General features: G+C 42.0%; 1 protein-coding gene across 14 annotated transcripts in view; it reads left to right on the top strand.

Moving 5' to 3' along the window:
- The window catches only part of LOC122886309 (receptor-type tyrosine-protein phosphatase S-like), a 67,835-nt gene that overhangs the window by 11,501 nt on the left and 40,127 nt on the right, over positions 1-16,207 (top strand). For 7 of the 14 annotated variants that reach the window (XM_044218317.1, XM_044218316.1, XM_044218315.1 and 4 more), the window contains exons 2-4: positions 3,000-3,213; positions 7,558-7,703; positions 8,910-9,051. In XM_044218317.1, coding sequence (XP_044074252.1) covers positions 3,069-3,213; positions 7,558-7,703; positions 8,910-9,051 — 433 coding nt within the window. In that variant the 5' untranslated portion in view covers positions 3,000-3,068. Of the gene's footprint in view, positions 1-2,999; positions 3,214-7,557; positions 7,707-8,909; positions 9,052-16,207 lie in introns of all 14 variants that reach the window. The other 7 variants (XM_044218309.1, XM_044218314.1, XM_044218310.1 and 4 more) reach the window with 1 other exon arrangement.

Raw genomic sequence — 16,207 nt, 5'->3', positions numbered from 1 at the left:
TGGTAAAAATGTGAAAGAGGACAAATGACAGTGGATGTGATCTTATTATTCAACCCTAAAAAGCTTTGTGGTGCATTGCACAGCCATATAATTTTTCCCCCCTCCCATCGTGTTCTCCTAAGATATAAATAAAAAAGAAAGTTTTCTGATCTTTTTTTCCTGCTGAACCAGGTCCCCCAAGCATCACAACACACATGCAGCATTTGCTCACAGTGCTGGATCCAAATTAAAGCTAAAATAAATTTAAAAAAAGAACAAGAGCTTCCTATCAGGTGTACTATCTTGCAGCTAGCATGGTGCCGCAGGAAACAGATCTGGTCTTTCTATGAGTGCTCATGGCTCGTTGTCATGGAGACAGGCCTTGTGAGACCATCTCAACCCACTTGTGGTGAAAGGCATCATGGGTAAAGTGTGTGTGTGTGTGGGGGGGGGGTTGAGAAAAACAAAACATGTCATCTTCCAACTGCCCCAGCGGAGCAGGAGCAGGTTGGATGCCACCTAAACAATGGTATTTCATCAGCCTGATGGAACACAATAACCGGTGTACATTTCACCACCTGAGCTATGGTGTCACTATCTGCTTCCCCGCAATAAATAGCACATATATCCCCATCAATCTATCTGTCTGGCTGACCATCTGTGTTGTCACGCTGAAAAGGTAATAAGACCAACCCCCCCACTGGCTTCTCTCTGGATGCTGAGCCAGATGATCAGGGAGAGCAGGTTGTCATATCAGTGAGGGGGCTGTAGAGACTGTAGGCAGGCCTGAGTCATGAGAATATTCATGCTCACAATGCTCACACCTTTTAATTCTTCCTCTATGACAAGCAAAGTGCACGGCCATTCTCTATCTACGAGTCCAGAGAGGAAGAGCAAGTTTGAAAGCGTTAAATACCATTAGCACAAGCGCAGACATGCCCAAACCGGCCTTCTCTGCTGCTGCGCCTGTGCATCTGTTTTGGCTCGCTCGCTCCCTCCACGTTCACAGCTGTGGGACGCTCTAAGCCCTTTTGTTTGAACTGTGTCAATGGACCAGCAACAGCTGGAGCAGCCAGTTCAGGGCAGCTGCGGAGAAGAAGAGGATTTGGATACAAGCAGAGGTTAGAGTGTGTGCATAGAAAGAGGAGATGAATGATAGGATGCCTCGAAGGAGATGGCATCAAGAGAGGTGAGGCTAAGGAGGGAGAGGAGAAGGGAGGGAAGGGATGAAAGGAGATGTGAGAAGAGGAGATTTCAGGAATATGGCGACTAATACAGGAGTGAGACGAGGGTAAGATTAAGGATTAGGTAGAGGGTGAGCGACTACAGTGGAGGCAGAGCAGAGAGGGCTTTGTCAGCAGGTGGAAGACAACAGGGAGGGGTGGATAAACTGAGAATGATAGATAGGGTTAGACTGAGGTCACAGAGAGATATAAAGGCCCCAGCAAATCCACCACACAGGACAGAGGCAGCAGACACTGCAACATACGAGGAGTACCTAATGTTTCAGTGGCTCCACGCAGAGCAGTATTCCTAGTTAGATTAACGGTGCCAAATTGAGTTTCCGTAAGAGGAGAATTTACTTAACATGCTGCCAATGGTGCTTGAATGAGCTCTGATCAGATTTCTCTTATCACATTGTTCAATTGAAAAAAGGGGATGCTGAAAGCTTTTCTATTCAACGGCTATTACGCAGCGCGAGATAAGACGAGGGCAAAGCACTGCGAAAAAGAGCCTGTATCAGATAGACAGCCATGTTTTCAGATGAGCTATTTTTAGTGTAGGAACTGGCAGACAGTAATGTGTTTGAGCAGGTCATTAGCTCAATAAGTGGTTGGAGGAGTCTTTGAATATGTAACTCACCAGAAATGCCTCTTTTATTTAGTAAAGGCGAGTAAGGGTCGACCTAATCTCTGCTACTGCATTTCTGCCTGTGTATCGGGGATGTCGGGGTGAAACCGTATTTATGGGTGTTTGCCCATATTTATGTGCCAATCACACTGTGCTCTGTCACCTGTGAATACATATTATGTCTCTCCTAGGGCATATATGTTATCCTGTACTTTTACTTGAAGGTTGACATGTATTTGTGTGTTATTTGGCAGGTTAACAAAGGTTCCTTTCTCATCTGGCAGCCCAACACATCGGGCAGAGGGGTGAGGGTCGGGAGAGCTCGATAAGACTGGAGTTATTGACTCCCAAACAGGGTGCTTCTGCACAACTTGTCTAAATTTCTGTAAGCAGACAGAATTATGAATTATGTCCGGACTTCCAGATGTGTGCGACTGCATGTGTTTATGTGAGGAAAGGGAGTGAAATACTGACGGAGATCCCCCCCCAAGGCTAGGGATTAACAAGAGGGTGGACATCTATTAAAGCAGAAGTTTCTGATACACTTGCTGTTATTGAATTTTGCTGCTTTCCTACTGACCCCTCAATCCTCTTTGTTTTAAGTGTTTTCCATTTCCACACTGTGGATGTATTATTGTATTAACACTTTTATGTGCCACCAGAACAGTAAAATACTGAACACTAAGAAGGAATTAGGCCAGAGCTAAAGTAAAATGAAATTATTAGGATGTCTGAGAGGGGAAAAAAACTCTAAAAAATGTATCATTGCAGCTCATTTCACGGCTCACTAGAAAAGGAGACTTATTAATACAGAAGCACTATGCCGAAAACTATTTCAGTCTGTTTCTTGTCATAGTTGTTGAGCAGTGTCTCTATTGTTCTGGTATTAGTTCAGTCAGAGCTGGCCTGCTTGAGCTGTTAATCCCAAATCAGAAGTGCTCTGGCTAAATCAAAAGACCTAATCCTGCATTAGCATGAATTTGTCTTAAATTTTCTTCATGAGGATGTTCTCTCTGCATCTGTATGAATTATTGTATGTTTTCCCTCTTCCCCCTCATGGTGTACTGACATTTCAGCTACTGCTCTAAAAGCAGAACGATGAATCAGAGGTGGAGGAAATGTGCCTTTCATTCGTTTCAGCTAACCTTCGTGTTTTTTGGTGTCTGCAGAGTGCCTACCCCTGTTGAGTGAAGCACTACTCGTATCTCCGTCATCTCCAACCAACCCACGGTGGTGCCATGCCGCTGCCCAGTACAGGTGGAGTTCTAGCCCAGTCCAGGAGGCCTATCCTGGGTCTCCGCCTTAGCCCCTCTCCACTGTGTCTCCTGCTGCCTTTGATTATCCTGCTAACCAGCTCTTTGAGCAGCGTGTGTGGAGCACCAGGTATGACGATAAGTAGTCAGTCTGTCTGTCTGTCTGTCTGTCTGTCTGTCTGTCTGTCTGTCTGTCTGTCTATCTATCTATCTATCTATCTATCTATCTATCTATCTATCTATCTATCTATCTATCTATCTATCTATCTATTCAGTTTCAATTCAATTCAGTTGGGATTTATTGGCATGGGAAACAGATGTTAACATTGCCAAAGCATGTGTAAAATAAAAACATACATAAACAGAATAATTATGATATTAAAATATATACAGATAAGTATAATAGAATAATAATAATAAGCCTCATCTGCCGAACAGTGACCACATGTTCTGTTTTTTTTTTGGTTTTGTTTCTTTGTGTCTTCCTTTTTCGATTGCCAGTCTGTGGTCACTGAGCCTGTACTTTGTTAGGATCTGCTTCTGCATTCTATCTCTGACATCTATCTATTTGTCTATCTCTCTGTCTGTCTGTCTATACCTGTACCCTATAAATGCGATGTCCAAAGGTGTGAATATATGTGAATGTGTGTGTAGATGTGCACATCCTTGTGTGTGTGAGTGTGTGTGTGTGTGTGTGTGTGTGTGTGTGTGTGTGTGTGTGTGTGTGTGTGTCAGTACATCAGCTCTGGACTATGGCTGTTAATATGTTTTGATAAGCCAGGAGGTCCCATCAGCATGTTCCTCATCATCTCCTTGATTACAACATTTCCACATATTTCCTGCCTCAGTGGTCCACACACACACACACACACACACGCACACACACACAGACACGCACGCTCTGACACACACAGCTGTCACTGCTCTGAAAATATACCAAGTGTATTTCTTGAAAGCGGATACTGGCTAAATATGGAGATAACACTTCTCACTGTTAGGAATGGGAATTGTCTAATGTATTTTTCATTTTCCATTTGTGTAACCAATTTGAGGCCATGATCCTTTGAGAAGACTGACGTCAGATTGGAAATATTTTTATATTCAGTGAGGAGGTAGAATTACACAACACCGAACTTTCAGTTTAAATGTTGTGGGATTGGAGATGTCTGCCTTTAGACCACCTACAGTGTATTTCTGCAGAAGAGTGAGCTCTGTAAAAAAGCTCCAGCTGCTGAATCTTTCTAGCTTCCTCAATAAAGAAAAACTGACAAAGAACTAAGAAAAACATCAAACTCAGTTGTTGTTTTTGTCTTGCATTAACAATATGTATTGAATAACTTATAAATTAGAGTGAAGCAATAAAATAGAAAGGTTTCAAATCTGACCCCCTCCAAAATATCCAAACAAAATGTATACTAATTGGCAACAGGGAACTTTTCCTTTGGTCAAGAACCACTGAAATATAATGCCTGAAACCTAAATTTAAATAGATGAATCTATTGTTGTAATTTCCTAACAGTAGTGAATTTTTTGCAAACCTTCACTGTATTCGTCACTGTTTCTTCTGCAAAGCGGATCCAATTTTAATGATTTTTGCACACATCAAATGGGAACGTCCTAGATTGCAGGTGTGTACACTGTCTGGCTGTTGAATAGAAATAAAGTTGGCTGCAAAGTCACACAGAGACAGAATGTCTAATTACCCAAAGGTATCACAACATTACTTATTTGTGAATAATTGTTTCCACACAATAGGGCCACCTAACAAGGAAAACCACTTATTCTTAATAACTCCTACAGAGTTGACTTGGTTAGCACTAAATTCTTATTGATTGACCTGTGTACTCAATGCCTTTTTTGACAGATTTTAGATTCTAGTTCATGGTTAAGATCCATTCAAATGTTATTATTAAACAGTATATTCTTCATGTCAAATTTGAAGATGAATTAATTAGTTAAATGGTGATGTTATAACAGACAACAAGTACTCTTAAAAAGTGAGATTTGTTTGTAGGCCCCCCGTGTCTCTGCAGATTCGGTGGCACAACTCAAATCTCTTCCACCTTTTTGAAATTTAATACATTAATTTCAGACTTGATACTTTTCCATTATTGTTTTGAATTTTATGCAAAACATGTTATGTTATATATTTCCCCCATCAAAATGATCTACATTTAACTTTCAAACACTATGTCAAACTCATGCGAATGAAGTTAGGAATAATTCCTCCATTTTCTCTCCTGCAACTACACAGCACACTCCAACTGCCCTCATCATCTTTGTATCACAGAATTATTTTTGTTGCACACATTTGGCTGTGAGACGCAAACAGATTTGACAGCAAAGACACACAAACAGGAAGAGATGCATTATTAAAAGTGGCTTAAAGGCTTGTCAGACCACAGCTGGTTGTACTTAATACCTTTGCCATAAGTAATGTTTCTTTAAGGCACTAGGTAATGCAACATTTCACCAGGTGTTACACTCATTTCCCCAAAAAGACAAATTAAACGTGTATTTCTTTAACTCAAAACCTGATTATAGCATAACTTCAAGCAAACTCAGAGTTCCAAATACTTTTTTGTTCACATGGCATGCTAACTACCCTATTACACTATACCTGCTGGTCCCAGTCATATTTGAGCACAGCAGTAGTCAGTCAGTCAGTCAGTCAGATGATTACATCTTACAAAGGTGTTTCATTAAAACAGGCTAGTGGTAGATCAGTGGTAGACCTGGTCCAGTGCAACAAAGTGAAACCTACTATTAAAGAGACAGAGCTCTTCATTAGTCTCTCATTTTCCAGGCATGAACCTTCCAATCATAACAAGTCTCTGTTCAGTGCAAATCCACCCACAGCCAGTGCCTTGCAGGGTTTTCCCCTGGCTTTCAGAAGAGGCTTAAGTGGTAACATTGCCATTGGGGTCGGTTTTGCACGAGGATTGGTGTTGAAGCGCATTTAAGAGAACACAGTTTTGGACTCAACATAAAGCCACTGAAACCCATGTAGAAGCTCTAAGAAGCACATGAAATTCATTCATAATCCCATAGCCAGGAGAAGACAGTTTTCAGCCATGACATTTTTTGGACTTTTGATAGTTCACATTCTCATATTGTTGGCAGGGTAAAAGGGCAATTTGCTCGATACTCTGTGTGCCTTTCTGAGTCTAACAAGCAGGAAATATCCTGCTCTTGAGTCCTAAAATGATGGGCATAAATTTGTTCTGATTGACTATACTGAACCAGCTTTTTGCTTCTTCCTGTTGGGGATTATGGCAAGCATAACATGAAACCACTTTATTTCTGACATTCAGAGTGGGTCTTTTAGAGGCAACACAGTGCAGCAGGCACAGGAGCAGTCTTTTGACATGGCGTTATTCCAGTTACTGTCAAGGCATTGTAGTGAAACTGGAAAGTGGTCTGTTTGGCTGTTAGCCAGTGAAGTGAGCATGTGTGGGAAGACGTGCAAACAGGCTTTAGAATCTGCTAGTGATTATTTGATAGGCAGTTTGTTGTTTTGTTCCTGTTCTGTCTTCAGAGCAGAAGTGAATCAACACAGCAGGACCTCACCCACCCAGACACAGGGGGAGTGGGAGGAGGGATCCAGGTTGCTATGGTAAGGGTCATCCTGGCTTCACCCTGATGGATAGCAGTGATTCTGTAGCTGAGGAGGAGTTAAGCTGGGCACCATGGCAACAGGTCTCTGACAGATAGCAAGGGGTGGGTACATGAAGTTGTTTGATTGATCTGACTCAGCTGCTGTGAAAAATATAGGTTCAGTACTGTTGGCTCAATATCGGACTAATGGAAGTTGCTATTTTCTTACAAAGGGCAACTACTGCACTTATACATCAGATGCATCATAACAGCCAGAATTGTTCTCCTCAAAGTCTCCCCAAAGCTGGAAATTAACACAACTAAATTGGTATACAGTATTCATTGTAAGATCATCAGAATCTGCAAGTGCAAATCCCCTATAGGTATTAGAGTGTGCCGCCACAAAATGACACCTCTGGTATTAATACATTTAAACCAATTATATGCTGTGAATTTTCAGCCAACACTTCTCCTACCTGTGAAACACTCATGTGTCATGACAGCGTTTGCTGCATGGAGTATGAGGGTAGCCTGCCTTGTAGGAAGCAGAGAGAGAGGGGAGGGGAGGGGAGGGAGAGATGGACAGAGAGAGAGAGAGAGAGATGTTCCTCTGAAGCCCAACCCCATCTTTTATTTATGACCCACAGGAAGTCCTTCAGCATGTCCTCTAGATGATACCCAGGAAGTAAGCACAACACGCAGCCATCAGAGTTCAAGTCAGCCTGACCAGTCACTGACAGTGAGATGGGGTGTGGTCAGCCGGGGGTTGGAGTCAGTTTGATGTCCTCTGGGTGTAAGGGTATCAGTTTTCATGCTTGTGCTTTTATTAATTTTTTTCTTCTTTTTTTCTTCCCCTCTCTGTCTCTCTGTCTCTCAGCTCCCCCAAAGTTCACCAAGATTCCCACAGACCAGATCGGAGTGTCAGGGGGTGTGGCATCATTTGTGTGCCAGGCCACTGGCAATCCCAAGCCGGTCGTCTACTGGAACAAGAAGGGCAAGAAGGTCAACTCCCAGCGTATCGAGGTGGTTGTCACAGTGCACAATTGTTAACTCCTACTGTAGCAGCATGAGAAATACAGAGCAGTATATCCAGTAATAAAGATGTATTAATATATGAATGTATACAATATAGTAATTACTATGTCTAGGTTATACAGTATATTTCTAGATAGACAGATCTCGCAATATTAATACTTGCTAGATTAGATGCTGATTTTAATATTAATTGTTATAATTCTGTTTTTGGATTCTAGATATGCTATAACCTTGTTTCTTAAAGAAGTGAAATACATTTATTTGATTTCTTGCTGGGAGTTAGATGAGAAGATTGTCTGTATGCTAAATATGAAGCTAGATCCATGAGTCGATTAGCTTAGCTTAGCATAAAGACTAGTAGCAGGGAGAAACAGCTAGCCTGGCTTTGTCCTAAAGTAACAATTAAATCCACCTACCAGCATCTCTAAAGCTCAATAACATGCTATATATAATTTGTTTAATCTGTTCAAAAACTTTGGACAGAGCCAGGCTAGCTGTTTCCCCCTGCTTCCAGTTTTTATGCTAAGCTAGGCTAATCGAGTCCTTGCTTTAGCTTCATAGTTAAAGCACAGACATGAGAGTGGTATCAGTTTGCTTGGGTAATTCTTGTCAAGAGAGCTAATAAGCATTTTTCCCAAAATGAATATTTCTTTAAAATATTAATTTGACAACAGTACATTGCAACAATATTTCAGAGCATTTTTCAAAACTGTCATAAAAAATATGAAGCAGATTGCATAGATGCACGTATTGCTGTCCCTAAGCTATCAAAGGCTATTCCACAGAGCTGTTTATTTCCTGCAGCTCAATCACATTAGAGGCCTGATTGCATATTGATGCCATAATATGACCTAATGGTTAGATATTTCACCAAAGGACCCACGTTCAACCCCCTATGTTGGTAAGTATCTATCCTGCTGAAGTGTCTTTGTGCAAAACACTGAATCCCTGACAGCTCCAGGAACGCTAGCTGACCCTGACCTCGTGGAAGCGAGGGCAAGTAAAAAAAAGGAATTTGCTTTAGGAGATCAATAAAGTATTAAACTATAATTATTTTCACATTATTACTGTAAAATAAAACTGTGCTAAGTTGTTAATGATATGCAACATTATAGTTTACTGTTCTAATAGTAATCCATGTGTTTACTCTGCTGTGACTAATGTGTCTTTTCCTGTGGTTCTGTGGCTGTCCAGACCGTAGAGTTTGATGAGGGTGCAGGTGCTGTGCTGAGGATCCAACCGCTCAGAGCACCCCGAGATGAGAACATCTACGAGTGTGTGGCACGCAACAGTGAAGGAGAGGTGTCTGTCACTGCAAAGCTGGCCATTATCAGAGGTGACACACACACACACACCATCTCCATCCTTTTCCACTTGAGTGGTGCTTTCTTTTCACGTGCACACACCTGACTTCAACCGTCATCCCTGGTTCCCTGGGCTGTCAGTTGTATATGTGACAATAGAGCCATGCCACACCCTGCCTCCACAGGCTGCAGTCAGCTGTTAGTGCGACCAAGCGTGATCTAGCCACAGAGAGGGCTAGCTAGCTAGCTAAAGGGTACTTTAGCATTTGCAGTTTGCTGTAATCACTGCGCTTCCCGGCTAGAGTGAGGGTGTTAATCTAATGTACTCTGCCTCCTTGGAGGGAAACTTATCTAATGCGGTGCTCCAACATGCTATGAACTAAAGTTGCAGCATGTGGCTGCAGGCCTGGGATCTGAGCACTGGCCATTCGCCCAGCACAGCAGGAAAGGACGAAGAAATAGAGGGATGGCTGCTCGGGCTGTTACTACATGAAGAAAAATCAGGGGATTAGGCCTTGGTTTGGCAGACAACCCATTTCTGCTAGGGGAAATTGAGGAAGAGAAGGAAAGATGGAGGAGGAGGTTGAGGAGAGGTGAGAAGGAGTATGATGGAGGGTAAGGAGGTGGGGGTAAGTTGACTAACACAACAGGCTGGTGTGAAACAATAGAGATGAAATAGGATGTTGGAGGTTGGAGGGGGTATAGAAGTGCGGGAGATGGATGAGGACTGTGGAGTTGGCAGGGCTATGTGGTAAGCAGAAGGCTGGTAGCCCAGGGAATAGACTCCTGCGCATCTGTTACCCAGCCCATCATGTCTACACACATAGCCCCAATCTAAAGCACATTACCACATAAACTACACCTCGAGGGTGAGCCTCTCGGTGTGTGTGGCCGCGTGTGCCGGCCCCTGTTTGTGTAAACTTTTCTCTTACTGAGATCTGTGTACCGTGACGTCCCCTGTCCCCTCTGTGACAATAGAATCAGCTCTCTTTGATTCTTCCTAATCTGCTGATGTGCTCTGTGTAGTAAACAGAATACAGGACTGCGATGAATGAAACAATATTTGACCCAAAGCACCAACCAGATACAGAGCTGTTAGAAGCCATAATAGTTAAATTTTTCAAACAGTGGATAAGGATGCACAGACAGGTTGCAGACAGAGGCGATGGTTCTGCAGTGTTTTTTCCCACTGTGTTTGGTGGGCAGTGACCGACAGATGTTGCCATATGGTGTTAGGTGTTAATATCTCTGGGTGTATTAGGTCATTGTGGGCAATGTTGCAAATCAATAAGCAGGGCTGTTTTATGCCAGTATTGGATTTTCATGTTTATTAGATCGATGTAATGAATACCTTTACTTTTTAGGTATTTAATCATCTGGATTTGCCAAAAACAGACTTTACTTTCTGGTTATTTTATCCATGAACAATTTCTCAATTGATTTCCCAGAAAAAAAAATACTGCATCACAATATTTATTGATATCGTGAATATCGTGATATGCCAGGAGGTGATATTGTAGAAAACCACAAACCACAAATAAAGTGACAGTCAAGAATTAGCAGAAGGTGTAAATCTTGCGCCAGCCGCAGCAGGTCTCCAAGGTGAACAGCCTCTGGCATGTTAGATCAAGGTAGTTAGGGTCTGTTTCCTTTGTGTTAGTTGCAAGTTAAAAAGAGTAGTAGTCATTTCTGTGTGTGTGTGTGTGTTAAAATTGGATTTTGTCCACATCACCCACCCCTAGATTTCTATTTCAAAGTTTTCTTTTAATGATATCCTTAATGTTTGACACCATAGAGACACAGGAGTGTCTTTGATCATATATAGGTTTTTATTATGGCCACAAGTTTTAGCTTCAGCAGCGATTGCTATGGAGAAGAAGCCAGTCAGAGGTGCGAATCAGAGTGGTACCAAATTCAGAATGCTTCATCATTGCTATTGGGAACAAAAAACACACCATTGTCACAACATTTCTCAGAAATTGATCCAGAAACTGATTTAAACTGCTGAATGTATTATTGGGTTTCTACAAAGCGTAAACTCAAGCTCAAGCAACAACATTTTAAGCCCTGTGATTGGACGTGTATTATCAAGAAGCTCCTTGGGAGTCATAGTTGACTTTTCTTCTACTTTTTATCATAGAACCATATTTTCTAACTCAGTTGCTAATCTTTTGTACTGATAATTTCATTCCCATCCGAGCCTTGGGAGGGCTCCAAATGCCAGTCACCTGACATATACAGTATACAGAAAAATACCAGGGCATTTACTTCTAGACACCTCTTCCCACAACAACTCTATTCCTGAAAAAATATAACTCAATGCTTTGGACTGTTTGACAGTATGCTTCAAAGCCATCCACCCCTGAAATCGACTATAGGCTGAGTATACTGTATGATAGATCATGTCATCCAGGAATGCTGTTAAGTGCACAAAAGTCTGCAAAAATTGTGTGTGGGTCAGTCTTTTCAAAACGCGGTTCATTGGAGAAAAGGTCCACCATGCAGCCACTGAAGTAGAAAGGAGGCTTTCCATTACTGACAAACCCTTCCCCTAAGAAGTCTTTTCATCCCCTGATGTGTTTTGTCTCATCATTTTGTACAGTATAATGGTTGACCGACACTAATAGCAGTGTTGTACAGTGTGATGGGCTTGTGGTTGGCCACAGTAAATGGGCTACTGCTCTATAGGCTGCCTAATGGATGGAGATGTGGTAGGTTATGGTCAGGGAGATCTTTCTTTTTGTGCCTTCAACATCATCATCACACATCACCCTTCCCATCCCATTGCCTACTCTTCTTCCTCCTTTCTCTTTTTCTGACTATATTTCTGTCTTTGGCTCTAGCAGCCTCTTCTTTGGCCCACAGCGACGTCCGTTTCTAATTTCTTCTCTCTTGTTTTATTCATTCTTTCATTTTCTCTGCCATCAAGTATGGCCTCACTGTCTATCCGGACTCTCTCTCTTCTCCTCCCTTTGCATTTTTACAGGCTCTCTGCTGCTCTAACCCCCCATCCCCTTTCCACCCAAACTGCTCTTTTCTATGGACACTGCAGTTGTGTTGTTCTGCCTTCAGGAGATGTGGATATCTGCAGTTCTGCATGTTTAAAAATCTCTGGTGGGCGAAAGATTCTCTTCACTGCAGCCGTGTATATACTGTATGTGTGTGTGTGTGTGTGTACGGCTGGTTTGTGCAGAGTAATCCTGATTATACTCACCTCCCAGTGTCCCATTTTAGGAGAAAGGGAGGCGAGGGATGGGGGAGGAAGAGGGTGAGAGAGAGAGAGAAGGGGGGAGGAGAGATGTTCTGCCACCACGGCAAACACCCTTCAAATGAACAACAGAGTCAGATCAGTGGTTCCCCCCAGGCGTCTGCTGCATTGGCAGGCCGGCGGCTCAAGCTGCATTTCGGTCTGGAAACAACTGAGAGTAGCAACTCAGTCTGCAAAAGGATTACACTCCTTGAGTGGAGAACCGGTTCTTTCATCATATATACCCCCTCATCTTCGCTGTTTTTATTCCCTCCCTCCTTTTTTCTTGCAGTCTATTCTTCATGCGTGTTTGTATGTAATAGAGTATTATGTGTCGGATCATCATTTTGTGTGTCTATTCTCCCACTGCTGGATCTGTGAGGAGAGGCAAAGAACGGCTGAGGATGGTGGGGACACATGTGGGGTCTTGGTGGGACTGATCTATGATGCCAAGTCTGATTCTGCATTGTATTGTGATCTATTATCATAAAGCCCCATTAGCATTTAAAGTGCTCCCCTTCAGCCCTCCTGCAGTCTATAGGAGTCAAAGCATTACAGCCTCTGAAGACTGCTGTGCGCTGGCAGATTAATCCTGAATCAGGCTCCCCGAGATCGGCTTTTATTCGGGCTTCTTTCATGTATAGGGCCGTTTCCCACTGAAATGAACTGAAAGATGAATAGGCAACCTGTCTCTTAACCAGGACAAATGATCATTTTCTGTGGGAAAGCGAGTGTGTATCTGTGTTTTTATGTGACTGAAGGAAATACAAATAGAGACTGGAAAAGAAAACCTGGATTCATGTTTGTTTGTTTGCATCGTATGCATTATGTGTTTGACTCTGTGTGTCTGTGTGTCTGTGTGTCCTAGTATTTGTGTGTGTGTGTGTGTGTGTGTGTGTACACGGACGCATGAATTGCATATTTGCCCAGATTCAGTTGGCTCCACCGACTGGTTTTGGGCACAGGGCCTGATTGCCCTTCTGCAAACATAACCAGGCCAAAATTTACGCTCTCAACCTCTTGATACACACAAATACACACAAACACAAAGCTCCAGGGAACAGTGGTGGTTGGTCCTTGCCAATGTGTCCCCCAAATGCTGTTGACACACACAGTGTTTATATACACAGCGCATTTTTCCATAGGCTGTCTTATTAATTTAGCCAGGAAATGAAAAATAAGCGGTACTTTTGCGCAGCAGTGTTTGTGTTTGATAAATGATTCATTTGATGAAAAGTGTGATCAAGGCCATGCCCGCAGTATCTATTTCAAGCAGCCGCTGACTCATCCAGGCGCCTAGCTGAATACCTGTAGCTCCCTATTCTCCTCTCCAGTGAACTGTACTTCACTGTCCAGTACAACTATCTGTCTGCTGGTTTATCTGTATCTGCAGAACAGAGTGTCTGCTGCTGTGTGTTAGTGTGCTCTATATATCTATCTACAAAATTCCAAGACTTATTTCCACTGTGGTCCTTGATGTAAAGACAGCATTGATGCAGGAGTCATGCTACCAAGAATTTCATACAAATTAACTAAGACAATGAGGTGACGATGAACAATTGATTGTTGATCGTGTCTGAGCAAAAATGCCAATCATTTGCTGATTCCACCTTTACAAATGTGAGAATTTGCTGCTTGCAGTTTTTCTCAGTCGCTTTGGCTCATTTTTTTAAACTGTCTCAACATTCTTTAAACTGTAAGTGCAATTGTCACAAGTGTTTCATGCGACATCACAACTCTATTGCATGTCTGCTCAAAGGTGGTAACTCACCCAAAATCATTCATGCTTCATAACCTAGTTATTGTGTCATTAAATTGGCCAATTCCACCAAAATGAAAAGTTGTTTTGTCATCGTGTGGGCCGTACTGGTCAAAAATGTTTTGATGTTTTTTTTACCATGGCAGTCAACCCTGGAAATGTTTCTTACATACAAATCTCTGTTTTGTTCTACTGTTTTTGTGGACACTGACTGCTTTCTGTACTATACCAGAATGTCACTTTTATCTAGCTGAATACTACTGTGTTTCGCACTGAGCTTTCAGATTCAGATTTCAACAGTAGGTAAACGTTTATTGGGAAAAGTCAATAGTGTACAATACTGTAGTACACAGAAAAAGGATATGCACATTTCTGTTTATACAGTCCATTTATTTGTGTAGCAATGTGTTACATGTATTGTAAACAGAAAATTCACCTTTCATTTAAAGTCATATACTGTCAGCTAGCAGAAAATTTAGCAGACATTGCAAACATTCCATGTCATAGATATTTATGGATTATACCTGTATGTCTGACAGATTTTGATAATTGAATGGATCATTTTGCATGTGATGGCTCAAACAATGAAAGAATGTTTAGAAGTTGTGAAGAGTATGACAATTTCACTGAGAATAAACTCATCAGTTTTGATCAAACTGTAAACTGTAAACTTGTGCAAACTGTAGACAGTTGTACTTACTCTTTTGCAAAACACATGCAATTTGCTTGAATGAATGTGAAATTCAAATCTGTTGTGAACAACAAACTAATTGTTCACAGATCTGAATTTATTGTTTTGAAAAAAAAATATTTCTCATTCAAGAATTAAGCCAAAGCAAATGAGAAAAACTGTAATACCATTTCAAACATTTTGAACTCTTGAACAAGCTATTTGGAGTTGTCACCTTGGGCCCAGGGAAATTGCATTTAGTGTCAATTCATAAATTAAATGATTAACCAAGTAATTGGGGGGGGGATTGGACAATAATCTTGATAATGATTATTAATTGTAAAGTAATTTTCAAGCAAAAATGCCAAAACACTTTCTTGTTCCATCTTCACAAATGGGAAGAGTTGCTACTTGATATCAGAATCAGAATCAGAAATACTTTATTGATCCCCAAGGGGAAACTAAAGTATTTCTGATTCTGATTCTGATATCAAGTAGCAACTCTTCCCATTTGTGAAGATGGAACAGGAAAGTGTTTGGCAGTAGTGTTGTTAATTGAATATCTTTGGGTTTTGAACAGTTGGTCAGACACAACAAGCATTTTGAAGACATCACCTTAGGCTCTGGGGAGTTGTGATAGGCATTTTCTTTTTAACTATTTTGTGACATTTTATAGACTAAACAATTTAACAATTAATTGAAAATATAACACAGTAAACTATAAATCATGAACAAGTTTCAGCCCTAAACAACAGACATTAAAAACAATAATTTTATATTTCCTTAGAATGTATTTGTATCATACATTGTTTTTCTTACGGTATGGCAATATCTAAAAATATATCTATCCATTCATCTCTCTCCCTGTTTCTCTTACCTCTTTCTAATGATTCAGTCCAAGTTCCCTACACTCTATATTTGCAGCATTGATAACGACATGACTGGAATACAGAGAGAGACCCCCTACAAACACACACACAGGCACATACACACGTACATGCACTCGCCCCGAGCCCGCTGCAGTGGCGTGCTCTTAATTAACAGCTAGGGAGTCCATGTAGTGGTAGCCGGCGGGGTGATAAAAAGACCATCTGAACCCTCTCAGGAGAGGGGTGGGGTTGGGGGAGGGCAGAGGGGAGCAGATGTAGCCCTAGCATATTTCTCGCCTCGGGGGAGTTCGCCTCCTGACCTCCCCATCGATCTCCCCCCTCTACTTCCTTTCTCTTCCTCCTTGTTTTCGTCAATGGCCGTACCACTGGCCTCCATTCAGGGGGATCATTAGCATTGATCAGTCAGGGATGGTGGAGGGGGGTAGGTAGATGGAGGCAGGGGGGTCAAGGTGGTCCCCTCCCTCCGCTTGGGTCTGATATCAGAAGGTTGGTATGAGGCCTGATCGCCACCAGAGCTCTAACTATAGCGTTCAGACTCAACATCGTCATCAGACTCTCCTCTGAGCTCTGACTCTCTTGCCCCTTGTGGCATTTCTCCTCTTCTTCCTCCTCTTAGCCACGC

This window comes from Siniperca chuatsi, linkage group LG13 (genome assembly GCF_020085105.1).
Source record: "Siniperca chuatsi isolate FFG_IHB_CAS linkage group LG13, ASM2008510v1, whole genome shotgun sequence".
Classification (NCBI taxonomy): Eukaryota; Metazoa; Chordata; class Actinopteri; order Centrarchiformes; family Sinipercidae; genus Siniperca; species Siniperca chuatsi.
This window is presented reverse-complemented; position numbering and strand designations above follow the sequence as displayed.